General features: G+C 42.3%; 1 protein-coding gene across 7 annotated transcripts in view; it reads right to left on the reverse strand.

Annotated features, from left to right (window-relative positions):
• INPP4B (inositol polyphosphate-4-phosphatase type II B) overlaps positions 1-16,616 on the reverse strand; it is a gene marked incomplete at its 5' end in the record, with an annotated part of 264,537 nt that overhangs the window by 41,657 nt on the left and 206,264 nt on the right. For all 7 annotated transcript variants that reach the window (XM_083457114.1, XM_083457109.1, XM_083457110.1 and 4 more), the window contains one exon: positions 11,689-11,836. In XM_083457114.1, the coding sequence (XP_083313240.1) occupies positions 11,689-11,836 (148 nt within the window). The remainder of the gene's footprint in view (positions 1-11,688; positions 11,837-16,616) is intronic.

The following is a 16,616-nucleotide window of genomic DNA, read 5'->3' on the forward strand; positions in this document are numbered from 1 at the left end:
CTCCTTTAATCACTATCGTTAACTCTATTTTTCATCTGTTCCCAATTTGAATTCATTCTTAATTCAGAGTTTGAATTAACAGGTGTGATGAAAAGTGGAAATAAGAACCCAGGTGTGACCTCATTTTTGCCTTTGAACAAAGATACAGATTGTTCCTTACTAGAAACATTTTTCCTAATGCAAACATTGCCTTTTTTTCTTTCCTTTTTTTTAACAACTGTAGCAGATTTAGCATCCTTTGGTGCTTTTGTGATTCTCACAGTATCCTGGGCTCTTTACCCCCCTTCCTCTGTCGGTTCCCACTGATAACGACAAAGTTTATTGTATGACCTACCATACCATACATTTACTTAATTGTTCATTCCATCTTTGTAACTGAAGGCAAAGAGCATTTGCTTAAAATTAGGTTCCTAACAAATCCTGAAACCACCAAGCTATTATATAGCACAGCTAATTTAGCATCTAAGCAAAACTCATGATTTCAGTATTCTAAAAATGAAATTCAACTGTAACTGCTAGAGGTTTGGAAAGTGTTAGACTCTGCTATACCACATTTGACCTCAACCTACATCTATCTTACATTAGCATCACAAGTACTTATTATAGTACAAATGTATAGAACATATTGAAGGTATGTGTTTCAGAATACTTACGAACACTGCAATATTTTATATTGAGGATTTCCCCAAAAGTCTCAAGAGCATAGAGTTCTGTCTTAATATAATATGTAATATATCCATGTTGTGATAGCAATACAGTGATACTGACGATAATGCATTTTAATATCTTGGCAGCCTAATACAATGTTAAGTGAAATTCAATTATTTATGTAAGCCATCCAAACGCTTTGCATGGAAATTTTGATTAGTTTTTCCACTGTTATGTTTTATCTCCAGTAGGTGGAGCCACTTAATAAGCCTGAAACGCCAACATATAATCAGTTATTATTCAATTAAACTGGGTTTCCTAGGCTATGTACACAAAAACCAGCTCAACATGTTTCCCCCCACTGCATTTCAAGTTGCAGTGCGTACATGTTGCTGTACGCACCAGAGAGAGGCCAGAGATGTCTTCGCCTAATGCAAATTACCTGTAATCATAGAATAGAATCATAGAATCATAGAATCATAGAGTTGGAAGAGACCACAAGGGCCATCGAGTCCAACCCCCTGCCAAGCAGGAAACACCATCAGAGCACTCCTGACATATGGTTGTCAAGCCTCTGCTTAAAGACCTCCAAAGAAGGAGACTCCACCACACTCCTTGGCAGCAAAGTCCACTGTCGAACAGCTCTTACTGTCAGGAAGTTCTTCCTAATGTTTAGGTGGAATCTTCTTTCTTGTAGTTTGGATCCATTGCTCCGTGTCCGCTTCTCTGGAGCAGCAGAAAACAACCTTTCTCCCTCCTCTATGTGACATGTGTAATGTCTGCCCCCAATTCCTAGTCATGAAGCTGCCACAAATGCATGAACAGCTGGGTCAAATGTACACACCTCAGCTTAACTGCGAAGTGAATGTGGCTTAAATTTTCAAAGTTGGAAGTTGGTTTGAAAGAAAACACATCAAGCAACAGTATTCCTCAAGAAGCTAAAGGAAATATGTGGATTGTGGCTAGCATCCTGTGTACATGGTTTCAAACAATGGCAATGGGAGTGTACTGGAGCTACAGCACATGGTAATGTGTACACCATTTTAGAGCCCCCGGTGGGCTCAGTCCCGATTACATTAGGTCCAATTGAACAAAGTCATGGCTAACCTGCCTCACTGATTTTAATGGCATCTAACTTAGCCTACTTAATTCAATGATACTGGCGTTTCCAATATTCTGAAGGGATGCTTAGGCATCAAATGCACTACTGCCCTTTTACAGGAAGGGATCTGCACAAATCCTTTTCTGATATTATACTGGATGAAAAGAAACACACAGGAAATCGACCTGTGCCATTTCCTTGTAGCATCTGAAGATGGAGCTTTGAGGCAATGCTCACAGGTGTACTTAAGAGCCCAAAGGCACAACAGCCAAGCATCCTCTCCCACCTTTGACAGCAACCTATAGCAAAACCTCAGTGTGCCAAAAGCAGAGAGCAGGATCATGACCTGAGAAGCAAACAACTCCAGATTGTTCAAGTAAAATAGCCTATGCTGTACAATATAACCTGCAGTTCTCTGAAGCAGCAGAGGACCCCTGCCTCTCAGCTCTGCAACTGCATACTGAAAATTACATGCAGGCAATTGCAAAATACAATAATAACCCTTTTTTTTGCATATTTGCAAGGTATACAAGTTGAGCCTTACCTCTCTGCTTTGCTGGGGGAAGGGAATACAAAAGACTTTGTACTTTCTCTTCAGTAAGATTTGCAGCAAAGGTGCAAACTGTAGCCCTCGAAATTTCAAGCAACTGGAGTATTTTTCACTTACTACAACAGATCTTTCTGAAGAGGAAAGAGTTGCCATTGCAGACCTTGAAGAACAGGTTGTTCTGTTGCAATGGTATTTAAGGCTCTACTGCATACATACTTTCCTTCCTTCCTTTTCTCTCTGCTCAGCTGATGACCCAGAGAGGACCCAGAGGGCCTCATAAGTTACCATGGGGTAGTCTGTCCTTTATAACAATATGTAAAGATAGGAACAATTACCTACCTGATATCTAGTGCACCTACATAACTTGGATTTAAAGGAATGTGCAGACATTCTTATGTTGCATTCACAAATAATTTCTTTTATAGGAGAGCTGCCTCACAATATCACCACTTTTTACAGAAGTAATGGTATATAACCGACATCAAAACAGAAAATAACCACCTTTCTTTAGTAACAGAGATAAGAAAAAAGGTAGCATAGGCCAGTGGAATATGCTTAATTTCATCCCATCTTTGTCACAATCTTTTGTTCACTTCACTGTGAATACTGCCAACGTGGCTAGCCACCAGCTGAGGAATTAAATAGGTCAGAGATATGGAGAAGATGGTGCTTCTTGATTAATGCCACATTTAAGCAAGTGAGGCAAACCCTGGAGTTCTAAGAAGCTTGAATAAAATTCAATACAGTATAATTATACATTACATACTGAACCAAAAGGTTTTATTTATAAAAGCCTCATATCTCAGGATTATTCATACAATACAGAGTCAATTAACCATTTGCTTCATGAATGTAATTCTAGTTAAGGACCCATTACCTAAGCTCTTTGGAATGGATTAATGTCTTCTCCAATATTTGGACTGCACTTTGTACATTCAGGGACTGAGTTGCCCTTCTGCGTAGCACTGTAGTTTATTATTTTTATTAGCTTATTTTATGTGGGGTGAAATAACATTAATTGTCATTATATTTGCTCTTGTATAACTTCAAGGAGGAATTCAACTGGGAGAGCAGCTTCGAGGCATTATCCTGAAACTTTACAGCATTTGGGGGCCCTTTGAATTAGGAATGTGAAGAACATCTTACTCATGTTTTCCAATATCCATTTTATCATGCTGGCTCTCAATGGATCTCCATCTTGCTCAAGAAACAGGTGCACATTCAGCTGTTAGCCACCACGCAAGTTCACTTCAGGGTAATTGAACATCATCTACAGCCCCCATGCAAAGGCTGCAAAGATCAGTTAGCTGTCAAACTTTCTTTCACTTCCACAGTGGATCGGGGGGGGGGGGGGATCCCTTCACTGTGAGTTTTGCTGCTGCTCTTCGCAGCCTTTGCATAACATAAAACATCTTGCTTCATCAAGGAGACGTATGGGGAAAAGCTGCAAGGAGCTGCAATAAGTGTCAAGTAGTCATGGGGACTACTTGACACTTATTGCATGGGGACTACTTGACACTTAAGGGACGTGGGTGGCGCTGTGGGTTAAAGCCTCAGTGCCTAGGGCTTGCCGATCGAAAGGTCGGCGGTTCGAATCCCCGCGGCGGGGTGCGCTCCCGTTGTTCGGTCCCAGCGCCTGCCAACCTAGCAGTTTGAAAGCACTCTCGGGTGCAAGTAGATAAATAGGGACCGCTTACTAGCGGGAAGGTAAACGGCGTTTCCGTGTGCGGCTCTGGCTCGCCAGAGCAGCGATGTCACGCTGGCCACGTGACCCGGAAGTGTCTTTGGACAGCGCTGGCCCCCGGCCTCTTGAGTGAGATGGGCGCACAACCCTAGAGTCTGTCAAGACTGGCCCGTACGGGCAGGGGTACCTTTACCTTTACCTTTACCAGTCATGGGGAACCTTTTCACTGTAGAGGTGAAACTGACAAGAGGTCTGAAGTTCCTTGTCAATTTTATATCTAGAGTAAAAGTATTTCTAAGGACTGATGGCTCAATGAGATGAAAGGCTCTCAGTTTCACTACAGTTCTTCTCAGCCTCTCTATACAATTCTCCGAGATTCTGCAAAGTGCTTTACATAGCATCACATCTAGCTTTTCTTTCTGAGCAGAAAGATGTCAAGATATTACAACATCCAGCCACCAAGAATGTCTCCTATCAGCAGAAAACAAACTGAGTATGATTTAGCATAGAGTGGGTTTTTTAAAAAATATATTATTATTTAAAAATACTTGTACACCCCAGTGGAATTGCAATTCCTGGATCACAATGGATTATTGTAGCATCCATGCTTTGGGTGAAAGAGTCAGATAAAAATGAAATGAAACAATGGAAGATTTGTCTGTGTAATCATTATGGCACTGTCTAAATCAGCCTTTCTCAACCTGTGGGTCCCCAGATGTTGTTGAACTAAAACTCCCATTACTCCTAGCAGTGGCATAGCGTGGGGGGTGCGGGGGGGCCGGTCGCACCGGGCGCAACATCTGGGGGGGCGCTCGCACTCGCAGCTCTCTGCCCCTACCTGGCTCACTCACTCTCTCTCACTGCAGTGCTGGCTGTGCGAATCCGATCCGAGCCGCCGGGTCGCCGCCCACTGTGGAGGGGGGGGTGCCAGGCGTGCTAAAATCGAGTGCTAAAATCCACGGGTTAGGGGGTGCAAATTACTTGCCTTGCCCCGGGTGCTGACAACCCACGCTACGCCACTGACTCCTAGCTAGCAAGGCCAGAGCTCAGGGATGATGGGAGTTGTAGTCCAACAACATCTGGGGACCCACAGGTTGAGAACCGCTGGTCTAAATGCTATGTTTCTGGAACCCTCATTTGGATGTTATGGGTATGAGGCACAGTTGGAAGCACAACTGGTCTAGAACCATCCCTACCTATTAGCTAGATATTATTCATGGTTGCCACCATTCTCCTCCTCCTGCATATCTTCTGGCTGACACAGATGGCATGGAAAAAGAGGCCAGCATGGAGAATGGAAGAAACAGCCGGGGTATCTCCTGGTACTCAAAAGTTAGAAAGGGACTATTCCAACTTGCTCCTCAATGTAGGCTCTACAATGCAGCATACAAGTGCAGCATCTCACACAGGTGACTGTCCAACCTTAGCTTATATGAGGTAAAGGAGAGTCCCTCACCTTCCCAAGACATGTTTATTCCACTGTCAAACCACTCATACTGCTATAAAATCTCTTCCAATGTTGAGCCAAGATCTGTTGGCCTTCAGATTTTCTGCCCCCCCCCCGAAAGAAAACAACTTTGCTCCACCTTTTGCATGAGAGCCCTTCAGATATTTGAAGACCATGATTGAATCTCCCCTTAAGCTTCTCTTGGCTAAGCAAGTCCACCTCTTTCAACTACTTCTCACAGGACTTGGTTTCCATCCCCATCTCCATTCTGATCACCATCCTCTGGACATGTTCCTGTTGGTCAGCATCTGTTCTCAGATGTGGCATCCAGAACTGGATACAAGACTCCAGATGGGGTGTGATCAGCAGAATGGAGTGTAACCCTTACTTCTCATGATCTGGATACTATGCTTCTGTTAATGCAGCCTAAGATTGCACTGGCCCTATTAGCAGCCATGTCACAGCGCACAATCCAGTCCTGTCAAGCACCTATTATTTTGCAAAATGAGCCTGAAATTTTTGGGAATATATATTCATGTACAGTTTGTCACTTTTACAATATTACTGTTTCTAATGCCATCAATAAGATGGCCATGAATAAGAGTAGGATAGATATTTGGAAAAGTTGTTCTGTGGGGTTGTCAAAAAAAGGGGGGGGGAGTTCCAGTTGGCTGATGGCTCTCTCTGGCAAATGGGGCTTTTATTTTAGGAAACAAGATTTCTTGGGAAGATAAATGTCACATTACAGGACAGTTGTGCCCATTTGCCTAGAGACACCCTGATAAGGTCAGAGATGATGACCTTTCATCATGCAGCCAGAAAGGGGGCATGCAACCCTAAAGGTCTACAATCAATATGTCAGTCTACTTGTCACACAATAAGAGACTAAGCAGAGAGTATAGGAAGCTGAGAGACAGAGCCATTTGGGGGCAAAACCCTCTGCAACACCTAAATGAGCACTGTGAAGCATCCATCGTCACCTTATTTTATCCTTCCTCTGTGCTAGTAACTAGCCATCTCGTTACACACAGCAACTGCCTTTGATACCTATATCCCTGCAGATCACATGGGAATGTGTTGAATGACTGTGAGCTCTTGAACGGGTGAAATCAATAAATCGATTTTGAAAACTAGTGCTATCGCCTTGGTCTCTGTGCTTTCCTCCTTCAACATTCCAAGTCATGGGGTGAAAGTGCAGATTTTAAACAATGTCAGAGATTTGACTAGAGCAAGCAGGGGGTGACATGGGGGATAGTGGCATTTTAAAACAAGGTTTGAGTACAACAAGAAGGGAGTTGGGTAATGCACTGTTGTGCTAGCCTTTCAGTGTTGGCTTCTGGTGTTTTACCCATCTACCCATCTCTGCTACTGCTTCTTATTAAAATTAGTTGGTTGGGCACAATGGCTCAGAGTCTCTCCATCTCTGCTTTACTCAAATCTCTGCCATTGTTTGAGTACAGCAAGAAGGAAGAAACACTGAAAGGGGGAAAATGCTGTTTTAAACTTCTCCCTCTTTCACTCTTCAGCTGCTTCATGTGAGGGAGATAAAGGATGCAGAGCCCTCAAACATTCCATAGTACCTTCCCACAGTGTATTTCACTCCTCCATCAAGATGTTCCAGATACAATGTAGTAATTTAGAAGAAATGTTTTATTAGCACGTGAACACCATATATGTACATCCGTCAACTGAACTTAGCCTTCTGTAACTGAACAACCTTAATGAAAGGGATTGCATTTTAAGGTTTTATTCATCTTAAAGATACAGCAACACCTATCAACATGGGTATGTGCACAAAGGAGGCTACAAAGTAAGAGAGAAGCAGCAGCACAGAAAAGGGGTGATGGTCTTTGTGCAAGGGAGAGTTGGAAAAAAGGAGGAAGGAGGAGGTAGGAGAAAGGGGGTGAAGGTGATAATGGTGTGCAGAGGAGGCTGCAGAATAGGAAAGAGGATAAGGCATAGATATGGGGGTGATCTATGTGCAAGGGTCTAGATTCAGGTAGGTAGCCGTGTTGGTCTGACATAGTTGAAATATATAAAAAAATATAAAAAAATTGTCCAGTAGCACCTTAGGTAAAGGGACCCCTGACCATTAGGTCCAGTCGTGGCCGACTCTGGGGTTGCGGCGCTCATCTCACTTTATTGGCCGAGGGAGCCGGCGTACAGCTTCCGGGTCATGTGGCCAGCATAACTAAGCCGCTTCTGGCGAACCAGAGCAGCGCACGGAAAAAACGCCATTTACCTTCCCGCCGGAGTGGTACCTATTTATCTACTTGCACTTTGATGTGCTTTCGAACTGCTAGGTTAGCAGGAGCAGGGACCGAGCAACGGGAGCTCACCATCTCTTCAGTGTATCTGAAGAAGTGTGCATGCACACGAAAGCTTATACCAAGAACAAACTTAGTTGGTCTCTAAGGTGCTACTGCACAATTTTTATTATTTTTTATTATTTGCAAGGGAGAATTGAAAAAAGTGAGGAGGAAGGTAGAAAGAAAAGGGGAGTGGTGGTGAAAAGAGGGGGTGCAAAAGGGATCACAAAAAGGAGGGAGGAGGGACCAGGCTAATGGGTTTGAAGACGGAAGCAGTGGCACGAACTGGTTTGAAAAAGAGGGCCCTCATAATTGGGTGGAAAGTGAAAAGGGTAATTCATAGTTGCAATGTGTGGGAGGAGGAAGATTCTGGTGGTTTACATGTGGGTGGTTTATGTGCGGGGGGGTCCACAAAAGAAGGGGGCATGCACATGAAGGTGAAAACAGGTGCAAAGTGGGATTGCAGAACAGAAGAGAGAAATTCAGAATAGGAATGGGAAGGTGAAAAGTGAGCTTAGTAGTTGCCTGGGCTGGGTTAATGTGGGGGGGGGGGGATGACAGTGGAGTTGGCGAAGCGAGTGATCAGAAATTCAGCCCTTAATAAATAGAATCTCTCTGTACAGCAAGTACGATAATCCTCACAATGTTGGGACTTCATTTTGAAAAAGGGAAATCTACAGCCTGAATTCTATGGAAAGAGACATGGAAAATATTAACTTTAATTTTCTCCTGCAAACACAGAGCCCGTACAGTGCTTTACAACAATCCTCTACCTTAAAAAATGAATGCTTTCTACTTGCTTTATCCTGCAGTGAAATCATAATACTGTGCTGATGACACCATAGATAGTTACCATGGAAACTGATCTCTCAAATTCAGCCTTAAGAAAGTACTCAAACATTGGTCTTCAAGAAGGATCAGAGATAATATATTCCTAATTTAAAGCTAGCTATCTAAGAAATAAATCGAGGGTATGCAGATTTTAACAGAAAATACCACAAGCATGTAAAACAACAGCAAACCACACCACAGAAGTGTTGCATCAAAAGAATGGTACAAAAAAAACCCCATTTAAACAATTAAGTGTTACTGCTTTGTTGTCTTTATTCTTTTCTATAGGGTGCCAGAATGCACACAGACTTGTAGGAAATTCTATTTTGATTCCATAGCATCCGAACAACAATTTTCCTTAAAATATCTTCCATTTGCTAATCTACTACAAGCAACTTACTATTCAGCCTTCCTGCTGGACACACACGGACACACTACAGCCACAAATATAAAACGTTATAGCAAATTGGGGTGGCGAGTACATGCACAGTAAATCATGCATATGTTAGCTTTGCCTCCTACAGTAAAGACATTACTGTGGAAATTGCAACTGAAAATCCCAAGGTGAAAGCTGTGCCACACAGTTTTAAAGCACCAGTGTTTTAATGGTCAGTAGCTGTAGGGAATTTAAAAAATGTTAAAGCCACAGAGAACATTCTCCACAGCAATTCATAATATTAGTCATCTATTACTGGATGCCTACGTTTGGGCACTCAGTACTTGCATTCGCAGAAATGTTACAAATTGACAGCATCACAAGATCTTGTGTGAGTAAAGGTAAAGGTAAAGGTACCCCTGCCCGTACGGGCCAGTCGTGTCCGACTCTAGGGTTGTGCGCTCATCACACTTAAGAGGCCGGGAGCCAGCGCTGTCCGAAGACACTTCCGGGTCACATGGCCAGCGTGACGAAGCTGCTCTGGTGAGCCAGCACCAGCTCAGCACATGGAAACGCCGTTTACCTTCCCACTATAAAAGTGGTACCTATTTATCTACTTGCACTTAAGAGTGTTTTCGAACTGCTAGGTGGGCAGGAGCTGGGACCGAAAGACGGGAGCTCACCCCGCCGCGGGGATTCGAACCACTGACCATACGATCGGCAAGTCCTAGGCACTGAGGTTTTACCCACAGAGCCACCCGCGTTGTGTGAGTAGCAGTCCTGTTTATTTATATCACAAAGTCAAGATGCACAGAGCTGGAAAGAACCTGATGGGCCACCTATTCTAAGCTGGAGTAGATGATCCTCAGGGTCCCTTCCAACTCTCTGATCCAGTGATGATAGTAATAATGTGATTATTTGTACCCCGTCCATCTGACTGGACGGTCCCAGCCACTCTGGACAGCTTCCAGCAGTCTTAAGATTTCTGGGCTAAACACAAACTGTAGAAAACACTACAGAACCTGTTCTTTAACAAGTAAGATACAGTGCATATGTGTGGGTTGTCAAGCACAGGAACACAGTGGTAATTAGTCACTCATTTCTTTTCAAGAGTAAACAAAACCAAAGATCTTATTAATACTGTCATAAAACATACCTCGTTGCTAATGGTGGTGCTTTGACCCTCTGACTTTTATCTTTACACCCTACCCACAATCCCTTAGCCATATACTTCACAAACTACTTGTTCTTTTACTTTTGGTTTTTTCTGTTTGTCAAAGTGCTTCTCTAGCTGTTCCTTTGGTCTCATGATTCCCCCAATGCTCCCTTAACTAATTAGCCAGCAGTTGTGACTCTGATTGCCCCTGTTGCTTTCTGAAAAAAGCTCAGTCTCCCACTCATTGCATTGAAAAGCTGCCCACCTCTTTGCTCCTTGTTATCTGGTTCTCACTCTCAGCTCACTACCTATAATGTCATTTGCTGTTAATTCCCTTCATTCTGCTTTCCCACTCTCACCTTTGCACCACCCACCATGCTTTTCCTTATGCTTCGGAGAACAGGCCCTTCTAGTTCCATTAGCAAAAATTCATTTTATTTTATTTTGTTTTATTTTATGTTAAAAGTGAGTCCGGATTCATCTTTCACTTGTCACTGTAGCTCCACTGGCACATATTTAGTGCAAAATAAACAAAAAGTAGTGATGTATGGAAGTGAGAGCTGGACCATAAAGAAGGCTGATTGGCGAAGAATTGATGCTTTTGAATTATGGTGCTGGAGGAGACACTTGAGAGTCCCATGGACTGCAGGAAGATCAAAAGTATCCATTCTTAAGGAAATCAGCCCTGAGTGCTCACTGGAAGGACAGATCCTGAAGCTAAGGCTCCAATACTTTGGCCACCTCATGAGAAGAGAAGACTCCCTGGAAAAGACCCTGATGTTGGGAAAGATGGAGGGCACAAGGAGAAGGGGACGACAGAGGACGAGATGGTTGGACAGTGTTCTCGAAGCTACGAACATGAGTTTGACCAAGCTGCAGGAGGCAGTGGAAGAGAGGAGTGCCTGGCGTGCTCTGGTCCATGGGGTCACGAAGAGTCGGACACGACTAAACGACTAAACAACAGCAAACATTAAGACTGGAATATTATGCATGCTAGTAAGTCCCATTGAACTCTATGGGAATTACTTCTGAGCACACATACAGAGGATCCCACTGCAAGTAGTAACTGTGACCAACAACAGGACAAACCTCCCAAGTCTATTTTTCATGCTAGAAACCAGTTGTGACTATGACCCCACTATTCAGATAGTTTGCACAAACCACAATGATATATTTATTTTGAAAACAGCACATACATTTATGTCAAAGAGGCATCTGTCAACTGCCTTTCCCTCTATTTCCTACCGAGCCTGGTAAGGGTTAAGTGCGTGCACTTGACTCTTCCTCTGAATACTGTTTTCAAGGAGAGCCTAAAGCAGATTAAAATATGTCAGAAACTTCAAAGCAGAAGACTGTTCTTTCAAAGAGGTTTCCTTGTAGCACACACACAAAAATTAAGCACTGCAAGCAATTCTTGACTCCACTATGGAGATGCAATTTGATAAATAATCTCCCCACATTCAAGGCCAGAATCATGCAAAACTATACCATCAGCACTTTCATCTACCAACTCGCCTCCTCTCTCTTTCCTGTGGCCTTTTCATTTTATTCAGCTCTTCAATGATAATAAAAATGTGCTTCCTACCACTTAGATGAGACGTCACATGCTCTGCTGGTAGAGGGTCGTTTCCATTTTCCGTAGTGATGCTGGGCATGTTGTCTTTCTCAAGCAGTCTATCCACCATTGCAATAATGCAGTTTAAACTCTTCCCCACATTGGCCCACACCCTGTCCTGAAAAAAGTATCAGTATCACCACTCAATATTTAAAAATGCATTTAAAGACACAACAGTAGATTTATTAGTTTCCTTACTATAGTGAATAATAACAAAACAATATATTCCAGCTTTGAATCTACTTCAGCAGAAGATCTTTGCTACTTACTTCAAAAGTACAATTGCAGAATAAATTATTCTAGGATTGTCACTGTGTTTAGAATTGCCACAGACTATTCCAAGAGGAGCATCCATGTTAGTATATTGCAGCAAAGAGAAAGACACATGTAATACCTCAAAGACTGACAAATATGATGTCACATATACAGTTGTGGACCACAGCTCCCACTTTCTCAAATGTATTTTGGCAAAATTTATTCTTGTGCATCTGAAGCTGTTTGGGCTGATGTATATTCTAAGGGAAGAGTATAGCTATTTTCTTCAAGATGAAATACATTAGTACATGTTTACATAACTGACGAGAAGCCCAGTCCCTGAAGATACTCAATACCTCCAAGTGGGAAGTGGCATTTTTAAAAGTCATATAAAATTAAATTCGTATCCCACCCTTCCTGTGAAAGGAGCACAGGGCAGCAAGCATCACATGATAAAGCAACAAAACATCCTAAAAACAATTCCAGTACAGATGCAGACAGGGAAATATCTCAACGTAAAAGGCTTCTTGGAAGAGGAAGGCCTTTAGTAGGTGCCCAAAGGATGTCATTTTCTAATATTCAAGGGGAAGGAATTCCAAAGGGGAGGTGCAACAACACAAAAGGCCCCATTTCGACATTATGAAGAATGGACCTCCTGATAACACGATATCTGCAAGAGGCCCTTACCTGCAGAGTGCAGTGATTGATAGGGTATACAAGTAAGGCCACCTTTCAGGTATCCTGGTCCCAAGCTATAGAGGGCTTTGCACCTTTAACTTATCTAGTAGCTAACTGACAGCCAGTGCAATTCTTTCAACATTGGGCTAATATGTTGACTATATCCTGCCCCAGTGAGCACAGATTACCAGCTCACAGGTGACACTGGTCAGGTGTCCTAGCTACTGAGGTCACCCAGGCCTCTAGCAACAAAACAGAACCAGGAGCACCTCCAGACTATGAACCCGCTCTTTCAAGGGCAGTATGGCCCCACCCAAAGCAGGCAATTGACCAATTATCTGTTCTTGGGAACCATTCACCTACAGCACCTCATTTTTGCCACAATTCAGAGTCCACCACTGAGTCCAGGGACCAGTTCAGGGTTTGCACAGCCTCTCTTCATTTGGGTGCTACTGAGAAATATAGGTGGGCACCACCAGCATACTGATGAGGCCTTGCCCCAAATCTCTGAATCTCTAAATTGCTTCATATAGATGTGAAACAACATTGGGGACATAATGGTACCCTATGATATCCCACAGCACATCTGCCAAGGGGCCAAAAGACAATCACTCATTATCATTCTTGGAAACCAACCCATAGGACTGGAACTACTGTAAAACAGCGCCTCTATACCCATCCCACTAAGCTGGCTGAGAAGGAGATCATGGTCAATAGTACTGAAAGCCACTATTCAAGAAAGAATAACTGGGTTGTGCTCACCATCTTTAAGTTCAGCTCCATAATTTTTTGAGGGCTAGTAAACATTTCATTGTGTTTGCAAGTATGCAAAGCATAGCATGGATGCCTGTGGTGTTGTGGTTTATGTTTGCAGTGGGTCAGTGGCAGAGAACACATTCTAAGAATAAAAAGGAACCGTGGTGGATTAAAGCTGTGACTTCGAACAATTGTGCTTACTTGACTGTTCATTAACAGCAGGTTTTAATAGGCCATGGAAATCAGGAAACAAGTTTTATGGGGAGAGAATCAGATGCCTTAAGCAGTGATATATCAGGTTCAATCAGCATTACATAACTGTTCAGCATGTCACAGTTACTTGTAAACTCAACTACTGGATCTTCAATCACATGGTAAAGCTAGCTTACAATATCTAGCTAGCTTCACGTTTCTGATCAGCTGTTGAAATAAGGTAAAAGCACATGGGCTAAATTATCAACAAGATCGTCAGCAGCTATTTCTATCTGCCCATGAAAGAAAAGTAACAGTATAACAATAATTTAAAGACAGGTAAAAGTGGAATATTTCTAAAGAGATATGTGAAAGTGCAAGATAGAATGCCAAGTAGGAGAAAATTACAACATGATGATAATGTTGTAGAAGAGTTCAAAAGCTTATACAAGCTCAGTCTGCAGCATGAATACATTTTTTAAAAAGTACAGTATTGTGCCAGTAATTATTGACATGTATATGCCCTATCTGCCATAACCAACCACCTTGCATCTGCATCTTTATATAAAAGGTTTGCAGGGTTGTTGTTTTTTGCAAACATTAGTCCTTTATAAATAACTCTGGTTTGTGTTTACTTTTCATATTTCTGGGTACTGCTTTTAATAGCTGACAAATCTCCTACTTACCAGATTATTTCTAAATACCTACCTGACTAATGGATTATAGAATGAACAAATGATCTAATCACCTGTGGACTCAAGAGAGGAATTATGAAGGAATGTGATTTTAGCTTAAATGTTTTTATTTCATAGGAAATAATTTATTTCCCTTGGGTGTTTACTCAGAAAACCTATCTCCCTCTGCTTTTCTCTCTCTCTGGTTTAAAAATCTATATACCAGAACCTATCCCCCCCCCCCCCGCCATCTCTGACAAACCCTGAAATCAAACCTGACTCACTCCTGTTAAAAAAACCAACACCCTGCTTAGCAATAAGTTATTCATGTCCTTGTTCTGTAAGTGCACACATGTTTATCTGAACTAAAACTTCACCCCCGTGGGAGTTATCACAGTGGTAAAATTAAACTCGTGAGTTTTTCTCAATCCCCGAGTTGATTTGCCCTTATTTGATCTTTTTATTTCTGAAAGACAACTAAAATAAGCCTTTGGTAAAAATCAATGCTAAATTTCTATTTCATTTCAAGCATAACAAGCATAACAACATGGTGTTTAAAAACTGTATTGTACTGGCACTGAAAGAAGCATGCAACCTTCTAACTTCTGCAAAAATGAAAAAAAGAAATCCCCCTTAACCTTGACAAAAATGCTTCTAACAGTACAATCTTCCATATGTTTACTCATTAGCAAGAAACACTGTTCAATGATATTTTACTCACAGCTTAGTGTGCATAAGACAGCAGTCTACAATAGTGAAATAGAAATAACTGGCATGTTTATTAACTAAGGGCCAAACTAGACATACCATTAAGGGTTTATTTGCAGTTTGTGTGTTTGTGTGTGTGTGTGTGTGTGTGTGTGTGTGAAATGTAAATAGAAACCACAAGGCAAGGGGCTTGATACCTGTCCTGATCAAGCCGAGTAACCCTTTCCTCCCCTGCTGCAGCCCTGAAGAAACTATGACTTTCCTCCCAATGCAATTAGCAGTTTCAAAGGAGTTATTTTTGTGAAGGCCACAGCAGTGGACAAAAGAGTTAAACCCACCCCCACCCTCAACCCCGTTTCCTGCCTGCTGAGATCCTGATAATGATCACCCTCCCACGGTGCCTATTTATATTATTGTTTCTTATTATTTACTTCAGTTTTTTTAGAGTAGCTGTTTGTGACAAAGTAGCCCCTCCTTCCCTTTCCTCATCTTTCCACAATCCAGCCCACCCTGCTGTCTCCAGATATTGCAGCATGGTATTCAGTGTTTTGAATTAGAGCAAATGTTTGTTTACAATTCAGTTTTGACACAAAGGGGAAAAGATAAAAATTGGAAAGAGAGAGAAATGTAAAATGTAGACAAGAAAATGCAAACACATAACCATACAACAATATCATTAAAGAGAAACAGGTTCTGAATCTGAATCAGAGGCTCAAATTGGCCCAATTCAGGCCAGTTTGGATTTTACCCAAAGCCACATGAACTTATACAATGACAGCTGAAGCATTTTGGTAAGTCTAGTATTAGGAGGACTGGTTCTTCCCACATTTTCATTTATGTTAGGCAATTAACTTCACTGGAAGTATTCCCAGTTTACACTGATAGCTACTGAGATATACTGGGACATGGGCCAAACTTCACTGTCACATTTTATGCAAGTCACTGAGGTTCAGAATAGCAATGATTAGCTCTATCCTCCCCTCCCTCTGCCTTCTGGCTCACAAGTGGGGGCTGAATCTTATTTTCCCTTTCAACCATTATAGTACAAGTGCATGTATATAAAGATTAAAATAGAATCACTGTACGACATGTCCAAAAGGTACATTTTCTTCCCCAAAGAAAAGTAAAACATCTTAGGAGGAGGAGGGCGAGCAAACATTCAAAATCTGAATTGAAGCTGGGCTAAACTCTGGCAAATATTCTTGCTGTAGAAAACTGTCCTCACTGCTTAGCAAGGTAGTCCTTTCTGCCCTCTGTCTGTACTATTTTTGATATTCCTCAACCATAACCCTTCTTGCTTCTGTGCTGCAACCGAACCTGAATGTTTATGTCTCCTAAAGTGTGGCTGAAATGTGCTTCCTTCAGGTGGCAGCTCATCCCGGTTTCCTGCTTGAGGTGAAAAGGAAAACTGCTGTCCTGTGTATGTGCCTTGCTCCTCTTGCTTCCCCCTACCCCCCCAAAAAACCCAAAGTCTTGCTTACTGTCAGCTATGGTTTCTGGGGAGATTGTGTGAGAGACCATAAGATTATGCATAGGGCTCTGGATGCCTTGTGTGACCTCTCCTGGTAAGCATGGCACTCTGACAGAATCCAGAAGCCACTGCTTTTTCAATAGTGGGGATGCGGGGGGAGGGAG

This window comes from Podarcis tiliguerta, assembly GCF_965153285.1.
Source record: "Podarcis tiliguerta genome assembly, chromosome: 9".
Lineage (NCBI taxonomy): Eukaryota > Metazoa > Chordata > Lepidosauria > Squamata > Lacertidae > Podarcis > Podarcis tiliguerta.